At 36.7% G+C, this 10,000-nt stretch overlaps 1 protein-coding gene across 1 annotated transcript in view; it reads right to left on the minus strand.

Moving 5' to 3' along the window:
- The window catches only part of LOC137639119 (uncharacterized), a 160,763-nt gene that overhangs the window by 32,822 nt on the left and 117,941 nt on the right, over window positions 1–10,000 (minus strand). Inside the window, exons 2-3 of the mRNA XM_068371433.1 lie at window positions 2,105–2,321; window positions 1,194–1,493 (exon numbers count right to left, since the gene is read on the minus strand). Of these exons, the coding sequence (XP_068227534.1) occupies window positions 1,194–1,493; window positions 2,105–2,321 (517 nt within the window). The remainder of the gene's footprint in view (window positions 1–1,193; window positions 1,494–2,104; window positions 2,322–10,000) is intronic.

A 10,000-nucleotide genomic window follows, 5' to 3' on the forward strand; every position in this document is an offset into this window, starting at 1 on the left:
AAGAACAGTGTCATCAGCATACTCTAGGTCAGCTAATTTCCCGTTACCAATCCATTCCAATCCTTCTCCACCATCCACAACTGTGCTTTACATTCCGAAACCCATGAGGAGGATAAACAACATAGGTGACCACACATTCCGCTGGATTACTCCACTGTTCACGCGTAATTCATTTGATAGGACTCCACTAACATGAACTTTGTATTTGCTAAGCTCATTAAGAGACAATCAAATTTACATATCGCGAATATATATATATATATATATATATATATATATATATATATATATATATATGTACATATATACATATATATATATATATATATATATATATATATATATATATATATATATATATATATATATATATGTACATATATATATATATATATATATATATGTACATATATATATATAAATATATATATATATATATATATATATATATATATATATAGATAGATAGATAGATAGATATAGATATAGGTATATATATATATATATATATATATATATATATATATATATATATATATATATATATATATATATATATATATATATATATATATATATATATATAATATGTGTGTATGTGTGTAAATTTAGAATATAATAAGAGGTTAAGCCCTTACTATCAACAAAAACTCTAAATTCATAATACACAAATTTATCCCTTAAAAGGACTCAATCTGTCATAAAACGATCCTTGTTCGTATTATCTCCCTTAGATATAGAATTGAAATCAGGAAACTTCTGCACTTTGCTCAAAATACTGTGTCTTCTATAAGTATGCTGCTTTGAGTAAAAGATCGTTTGACTTCCAAAAAGACAAAAGGAAAAGGAAGATTTTAATCCTTTTAAATCATGAATGAGAGTTTTGCACAAGATTAAATCATGGCAAAACCAAAGGACTGAAAACTCATGTTTAGCAATTGGATAGAATAATAAAGAATAACAGATTATTTTGTACATTACAATATTGCAGTCATGGCTCTCATTTACTAGGTTTTCATAAAATACGTACATAAATCACCTATAAAAAATTAGATATGAAGCTCAATGAATTACATAACTGGCACAGAAAAGTAAATGTTTCCATAAACTTTGACGAGAAGACTCTGGAAATACGTTGGAAACATTTAGCTCACAACAAACAAAGCCAAAGAAAACCTTTGTCAAAATCTTACTTTGGTCCTTTTGCCTGCCCTTGCTGCCTCTTCCTCGTCGCTGCTATAGGATCTGGCACTGTGGAGAGCCAATGAATTTATCTCGCTGTCCTCTTCATCCCCTCCCGTTGGTCCTGCAATTCCAGCAGGAGACAGAGTTGAAGGAAGATGTTGAAGGTCCGCCGCCGAAGAGGCGAGATCGAGAGAATGCAGAGGGGATTCCGACGTCGACGGAGGAAGGGTACTAAGGTCAAGTTCCAGCTGGGATGTCAAATTGTGAGTCAAAGTATGGCGTCTTAGGTCACAATTACGACGGAAAACCTGGTACAATTAGAGAAAAAAAAACCAATATCAATCTGTAATTGCATACATGAAGTAATAATTACTCCCATCGCTTTGTCCTAAAACTGCAACCAAATAGGCCAACTAATTGTAGGTATTCAATTACAACTATGGCCAATTCCAATGCGACTTCGATAACATAAAGCTGTAATTTGTATAATGGCTAATTTCAAAACCTAACATGATATAAACACATATAAACTAAGTTTCCAGTCATTTTAAAACTGTAATTGATTGGAAAACCCTTACATAACTTAAACCTAGGCCTTAGAAAATTATCCTTTATTTTTTTTTTTCATATGCTCATCAGTTGCATATTTGAAAATATAATGATCCGCAAAATGCATAAAAGGTCGACCATTTGAAAGCTGATATAACATAATTTGAAGATACTTCTGTAATTCATAAGTCATCGATTTATTATTAAGTCAGAATATTGATATGAAATCCATTGTCGAAAACACTAGAGAGAGAGAGAGAGAGAGAGAGAGAGAGAGAGAGAGAGAGAGAGAGAGAGAGAGAGAGAGAGAGAGAGAGAGAGAGTCTCAAGGCAAGACAAAATGAGATCCAGCATGTTCTATTTTTTTTACCTTATCGCACTGCATGCAAGTATATGGTTTGATGTCTGTGTGTGTCAGAAGGTGGGTCTTCAAGTTGCTCCTCTGGTTAAAGCTCCTTCCACAAGTGGGACACTTATGCGGGGATTCCTCCATGTGTAGAATCCTGTGTACAGCCAGGGTACGGCTCTGACAAAAGCCTTTGCCACAGTCTGTGCATTTGAAAGGTTTCTCTTTACTGTGGATGTACCTTAAGGAGAAGAGAAAAAAAAAACAATGCGTATTAGAGGACACATGGTTGTCTATTACATAATTTTTTAAGCAAAATCTATACCTCATCTACTCCATTGCAAAATCCTATAACCTAAGAAATACATTCACATGACCTCACAAAATAATAATATCCGCAAAATTAGTTGCAAAATGAAGTAGTGTGATGGGAGTGGCGGAGTAATTAACATAAAAATAGCTCCCAACCAATTACATGTGTACTGTACATTCAACGTTTTTGTCAATAAGGTTGACTTTGGCATAAAACTAGACTTATAATAACGGAATGATAATATAGTTGAAAATAGCGTGTTACTTCAACAGCTTTTTGATGTGGAGTCTGATGGTGCTTGTAGTGCAGAAGAAAACGTTCATAGGGCATACTTCTTTATTTGTATGTGTTGCATTCTGTATACACATTACATGGCTCACTCCTTAAAGCTGACATGTATGTAAAAGAGGGTGACCAGCTCTATAGAGTCATGCTGTTAGTGGGTTGTCTTGCAGGATATAAGCTGGTTTTGGGCAGTAAAATTATGATGGATGACAAGCAATGGGCCTGAGTATGTGGGCGTAAGCAGTGGATTGCAAGTGTCGTTGCTGAAGAAGACGTGTATTGGGGTACAATGGTAACATTCCACCATTCAGTTGGCAGCAGGATGATGCAAAGATGTCCTTATCCTGTTAATAACTGAAAAGTGAAAGTGACAACCATGTTAAAATTATCGTGCTCCGGGATGCCAAACCTTGCTATCCATCTGGAAAGCAAGGCAGCAGTACATGAGTTGCATCTTGTATGGGGATGGCTTCAGGCCAGCGAGTACAGCAATTGGTAACTGTGAAAACGAAATAGTTTTCTTAGGACGTTGGTAAACAGCCAACAACATTAACATGAATGTGGGTAAAATGACACTGAGGTTGATGGAAGGTGCCCACACCTTAATGTGTGAGTCGATGCACTTTTGAAGTTTGATATGAAATACAGGTGTGGGCCCAATCCTTGCCATTATTGGTAATGCCATACCGTAAGGACTTTGATTTCAGTAGCTGTGCAGTAGCTCAGCACAAGGGATGTGAGAGGCCATGTTATGAAAAGTGACGTTTTACTAAGGCCTTGTAATCAATTCCCAGGTGGATGGTGGCCAGCGTATTTCCGGAAAAGGCGCCATCGAAGGGATTCAGTTTACCAGGTATATTTTCAATGCTACAATTATATTCAGAAATGGCAGAGAGATGTTGGTATTAAAGGGTGGGCCAGTTGTCTGAGTGTCCATTGAAGGCGTGCACACGTGGCATTTAGTCTGTTCAAATGACGAAACATCCCCTCTAAGCAGTGGAAGAAGTGACGGACAGCCAAATACATCACCTGTAGATCATAGTCGAAGGTGGAGTAGCTGAATTCTGACTTTGAAAGTTTTTTCACTGAAGAGAGCCATTGATCTTTTGCTCGAGACACACCCCTACAGCTACGTCACTGGCATTAGTGGAGACTAGGAGGCAGTTGGCATAGGAATAATGAGAGCAGTAGCAAGGTGTAGGGCTATCTTTACGTTGAAAAGGTCAGTTCCTGAAGGGGGCCCCACTCAAGGTTTTTTTCCTTGCCCTTAAGTGAGATGTAGAGGTGGGCAAGAGCATCAATGATGGCTGGCAAGAACCAGTGATGATAGTTCTCCATGACCACGAACTCCTGCAGTGCTTTGATGGTCGAGGGTATGGAGAAATTAGGTACTGGTGATACCTTCTCTTGGAAGGTGTGACCGCCCTCAGGAGTGATGTGATGATTAAAGGATGCCCCTTCCTTGATGCCAAAGTTACACTTATCATAACTGATTACAAGGCTGTTTTAATGCAGACAGCTAAGGGGTAGTGTGTAGGTGATGTGAGTGGTCTTCTTTGACGGGGGAGAATATTAGTATATCATTTACATAACATACACAAAAGGGAATGTCCCATATGATGCCATCCATGAGTTATTTAAATGTGAGCCCTGCATTAAAAAGGCCAAAGCAGGAGTAACTTAAAGTATATGTGCTAAATGCTGTGGTGGTGGCCTTCTTGGGGATGTCTTTTGGGTTAATGGGCACCTGATAATACCCTTTAATTATGTCGAGGGTCGAAAATACTTTATCACTGTAAAGGTAAGTGGTGATGTCAGTGATGTTGAAAAGTGGTATTGGTTCTTTTCTGTCTCCATATTAAAAAACTTGTAATCCCCATAAGGGCATATGACTCCATCCTTTTTCAAGACGATGGCCCTATGCTTGGGGCCTTTGACAAAGGCCCATTTCTTCCGTTTTGGCGAATGTGCATTTTTCAGTTGTCAAACGAACTGGTGCCAAACATCAGAATCTTGCAAACAAGGGATCCTGTCCTCTTAATATGGTTATAGATACCATGGTTGGTAGGAACATTGGGCATCTGGCATAGTTCTGAGTGGAAGATATTTGGATATAAAGTAAGGAGGTGAGGGTAAGCATCCAAGGGCAGAATGAAGTGGAAAGTGAGGTCAGAGGGAGCAGAAGATAAAGGTGTGGACAAATAAGATCTGGCATTGACTAAGAGTTACTGTACGATGTTAATCAGGAAGTGGATATGGGCGATGAAAACGGAACCAATGAGAGGCAATATAACATCAGCAATTATTATGTTCCACCGGTACTGGAAGCCCCCAAAATTACAGTGTTAGCCTCTTGTAACTGTAGGAGGGGGATAGCATACTTATTACTGACCACCAGGTGGACATCAGTAGTCTTGAAATGATAATGCTGCTGCCTAAAGAGGGACATTTCTTAGCAGCAGCCCAAATTCTGGAATGATAGTAGTATAACTGAGAGCGAGGGGCATCATCCTGTGGCTGTTGAGGGCATTGGTTGGGGTGCGGGCATGGGGTGACATAGGTAGGAGGTGGGTGGCTTTGTCATTGCAAGGGCATATTACATGGTGGTCATCAATGTCTTATAACATTTAACTCAGCTTCAGTTTAGACTACACTTAGACTACCTATACAGAAACACGCAGTAGGGAAGAAAATAAACTTATGACATAAATCAAACGTCTCTCCATTTGTATTGAAAGGAGAAGCTACAAAAAAAATAAATGATGCCATGAGCATTCCCTGCAATCATGATAATCAGCGTGTCTTGGGCGCTATGTGTGTTGACTGACTTATGACCATATATAATAGGGTGAGTAAAAGTGAATATGATACCATGTGTCAACTGATGGAAAAGACTATAATTTTTAAAGAACGATCTCCCTGGTCTGATGGGGGAGACTTTAGAGAAAAAGAGGGCAAAACAAGGAAAGAAAGAAAGTGAAATAGGTTGAAACCTGAAAGTACTTGGGTAAAATACAAAACTGCAATATACCAATATAATTACCTACTAAGAAGGAAAAGAAAATGAATACTATAAGACCAGCGAAGTTGCAACAGACATAAATAAGTTATATCCTCACCTAGATGGTATAATGGGAAATGTAAATGAAAAAAGACTACCAGAGGTGTACAGTAACCAGGAACTACCAAATAATTTTCTAGAATTCTTTAAAAACAAAAATAAGAAAATAATCACTAAGTCATTTACAAATATTAAACATTAGATAAATGCTACATTAGATATACAAGTAAAATTAACGATATTCAATAATATAACACAAGATGATGTCTCCAGAATTATCAAGAGAGCAAAGGAAACAAGCTGTGCGATCAATCCAATGCCAATATCTGAAGCAACTGGCGAAAGAAACTTTTTAGTAAAGCTGATATCATTATGAGAATAGGAAATACAAGCATCAATGAGTGCAAGTTTCCCAAATCTGAGAAAGGGGCTAGAGTTACACCAGTTCTGAAAAGTACTCTAGATTATCAGGAATTAAGCTCTTATAGTCCTATTATGTATCTAACCTTTATTTCAAAAGTGCTAGAATAAGTATTTCTTGAACAACTAATTCGTCCCTAAGAAGAAATAGAAGCTTTTCCAGACAATCAGTCTGCTTACAGAAAATTATACTCTACGGAGACACCTATCTGTTCTGTTGCAAATGATAGACTGGAAATGATGGAGGAAAACAAATGTGGTATTTTAATATTACTTGCTGCTTTTGATACAGTTGTACATGAGCTGCTACTAAATGATTTATGGTCCATCAGTATTGAAGATCAAGATTTTGAATACCTAAAAGACTACTTGGTTGACTAGTATTACTCTGTGCCAATTGGAAACTTATTCATCATATGAACCTTTAAACAGAGGGCTACCTCAAGGGAGTGTACTGGGCCCAATCTTATTCTGTATCTATCCTATTGGTCTGTCAAAAATACTACAAATGCATGGAGTGAAGTTCAAAGTATTTGCAGATGATACACAATTTTACATCTCCAAAAAATGATATAGACGACACTACTGAAACTCTGAACCGAATTCTTGCCAGTGATAGGGAATGTATGACAATCAAACAACTAAAATCAAATGAAAATAAAACTGAGTTTATGGTGATTGGGAAGAAAGACAGCGTAAGAAACTTGGGTGATATTCAAATAAACATAAATAACAATGGTGCCCCGATATCTAGTAGTTTGTGATCTAGGCGTATATCTTGACTGTAACGTTTCTATCAATGCCCAAATAAGTAATGTAGTAAAAACTGCTGGTTATCATCTTAGACATATTGCTTTTATAAAGAAATACCTGGATGAACATTCATTTTGCAAAGAAACTTGTGATACAGGGGGGGTAGGAGCAAGGGGGGGGGGGGCGGCCTGGAGGTGGTATTACCCACCCTCCCCCCACAATTTTTTGCTGAGAATAAGCTTTTAAACATTCAGATTTACATTTTGTAAATGCATTTCATCCCTCGCAACAGCCCTTGTACAGTCTCACCCTCCCACCCCACCCCCGCCACGTAAGTATCATGTTAGTACCCAGCATCATAGTTTCACAGTCCCGTCACTCGTCACTCGCTTAGTTTTACAGAGAGCAGCCCCCATATTGGGAATCAAGCCACTTATAAGGTTTGATCCCCAGTGCATACCGTGCAAACATATGTTAATCTATCCATCATCACCAAACACTATTATAGTAACAAACTACATCATTGATACGCAGTCATAAATTGGAAACATGAAACATGCGAACACATGTAGTTGACGAATATCGCACATATAAACATATGTATAAATGATATATATATATATATATATATATATATATATATATATATATATATATATATATATATATATATATGTATGTATATATATATATATATATATATATATATATATATATATATACATATATATATATATATATATATATATATATATATATATATACACATATATATTATATATATATATATATATATAATTCCTTCATAATTCTTTTTAAATATGTATACTTTTATATAATTTCAGAGCTTATGAACTGTTAATTATACATTATTCATACACTTTTAATATGTATATTTTCTGGTCTCAGGCATGACTTTCAAATATTTATGTTTATATTAGAAATATGCTTGTTCTTAATTTTGCTTACTTACAATTATTCTATATATATATATATATATATATATATATATATATATATATATATATATATATATATATATATAGGCCTATTGGTATTTTATGATTGTTATTGTGTAAAAATTGGAATTGGTCACATAAAAATCTTCCAAAAATATGATTTTGGTTTTGATACAATATGCTATCAGATGCCAGGAAATTGCATCTGAGGGTGTTTCCTCATAAAAATTTTGGGGGGAGACCCCCAGACACCCCCCCCCCCCACCTCCATGCCTTCGCGCCTGCGGCTCCACCTTCAGTGTCATTTCGAACTTTAGCCCCCAAACAGGAAAACGCTCCTACGCCCCTGTGATATACAGTATTATTATCAGGATTGACTACTGTAACTCCATCTACTACAATTCACCAAACTGCAACTTAAAGTACACAGTTGGTACAAGGTTGTGACTCAATTGCTTTCATCCCGCTTTTGAGTCACGACCTACTTTTGGCTCGTCACAAAAGCATAATAAACAGAGGAGCAAGACTGATAAAAGGTGTCACACCATGAGAAAAGATCACTCTTATAGTAGTCAATTTACACTGGCTGTCTATTAAAGCAAGAATTAAGTTTATAATATGTACAATAACCCATCAAGTTGTCAGAACCAGATGTCCAAAATATCTAAAAGAATTGCTACATATTTTGGAGCAAACAAATTGTTTTGACATGAGAATAGTTACTGATGGTTTCAAATCATCAGAATCTAGATACAGGTCAACTTTAGGCTCTAGACTCTTTAAATATGCAGAACTAAGGCTATTATATAAGCCCCAACTAGACATTCGAGAGACTGAAGATATTAAGGCTTTCAAGAGGAAACTGAAGACTTTCTTGTTCTCTAGGTGATTCAATAATGTGGATTTGACAATAAACGAACATTTTGCGGTGTGAAATGGTGAAGGTTTCGAGTGAACATACTAAAATGACTTTGTAAGTCCTGTAGAGAGTAAGGTTCTCCTGCTGTATAGGACAAGAAAAGCAGTCCTTAAAGTAAAGTAAGTTGTAATGTTGTCCCTTCATCAGGAGTGGAGTTGTTTGATGGAGTTCTTGAATGTGGGGAAAAGGCTGTCCATAAGGGCATTGACTCCAGTCATCAGTTCATTCATGGGCAAGGTATAGTTATCAGGAAGGGCAGCTTGCACAGTTTCTGACAGGCATTGTACCCAAACAGCACTGATTAGGTTCATTTCAAGAGTAGAACCATTTGCAGTAGGCTGAAGGTAAGCAATGCTGATAATTTCTCTGATAGCCATCGATACCTTTTGATCATCACAACAATTGTTGAGAGAGCTGAAAAATCTTGGCTATACAGGAGGCTGGGAACAGTAAGTACTGCACCAGGATGTATGATTTGAAGTCACCATACTATGTTAGGGTATCCCATTGCTCACAAAGCTAATCGGATATTTGTTGGAAGGAGTCATCGGGAATCGCAAAGAGGGCGTGATATGCTTGGCTGCTCCAGTGGATCCTGCCTTTACTGCAGAACTAAACCTCTGTGCGTGAAACTTGGCAAATATATCTCTACTGGACACGGGTGGGTGCATCACTGTGGTAGCATGAACAGATGAGTCAGAGTCGTTGGTGGCATCGTTGGAGGATACGGTAGACAAAGCAATGAGCTGGAAAGTGGGCTTGGTGTTCTAGGTACTCAGTATAAGACACCAATGTGACAGGAGTAGAGGAGGATTTAATATGAAGAGAGCTCCCAAACAACTAACTTTATGTAGAGACAACACAGGTATTTATAGGTTCATAAAAGTTACATAAGTGGAGAATATTGCATGAGTACACTGAACGGATTTTGTCAATAAGGTTGACATCTGCATAAAAAGAGACAATATAATAACGGAATGATAACAGAGTTGAAAATAGCTTGTTACTATAACGGATTTTTATTGTGGAGTCTGATGATAGTCGCAGTGTAGAAGAAACTGTAGATACGTCATATTTCTTTATTTGTATGTACATTGCCTGTTGTACATGTGTTACAGTAGATACATTACCCAATAGCCACTTAAGACATGGTGAACAATTAAATAAAACAGATAATATAATCGTATAAAAATTAAAATAGGCATCATTC

This window comes from Palaemon carinicauda, chromosome 4, assembly GCF_036898095.1.
Source record: "Palaemon carinicauda isolate YSFRI2023 chromosome 4, ASM3689809v2, whole genome shotgun sequence".
NCBI lineage: Eukaryota > Metazoa > Arthropoda > Malacostraca > Decapoda > Palaemonidae > Palaemon > Palaemon carinicauda.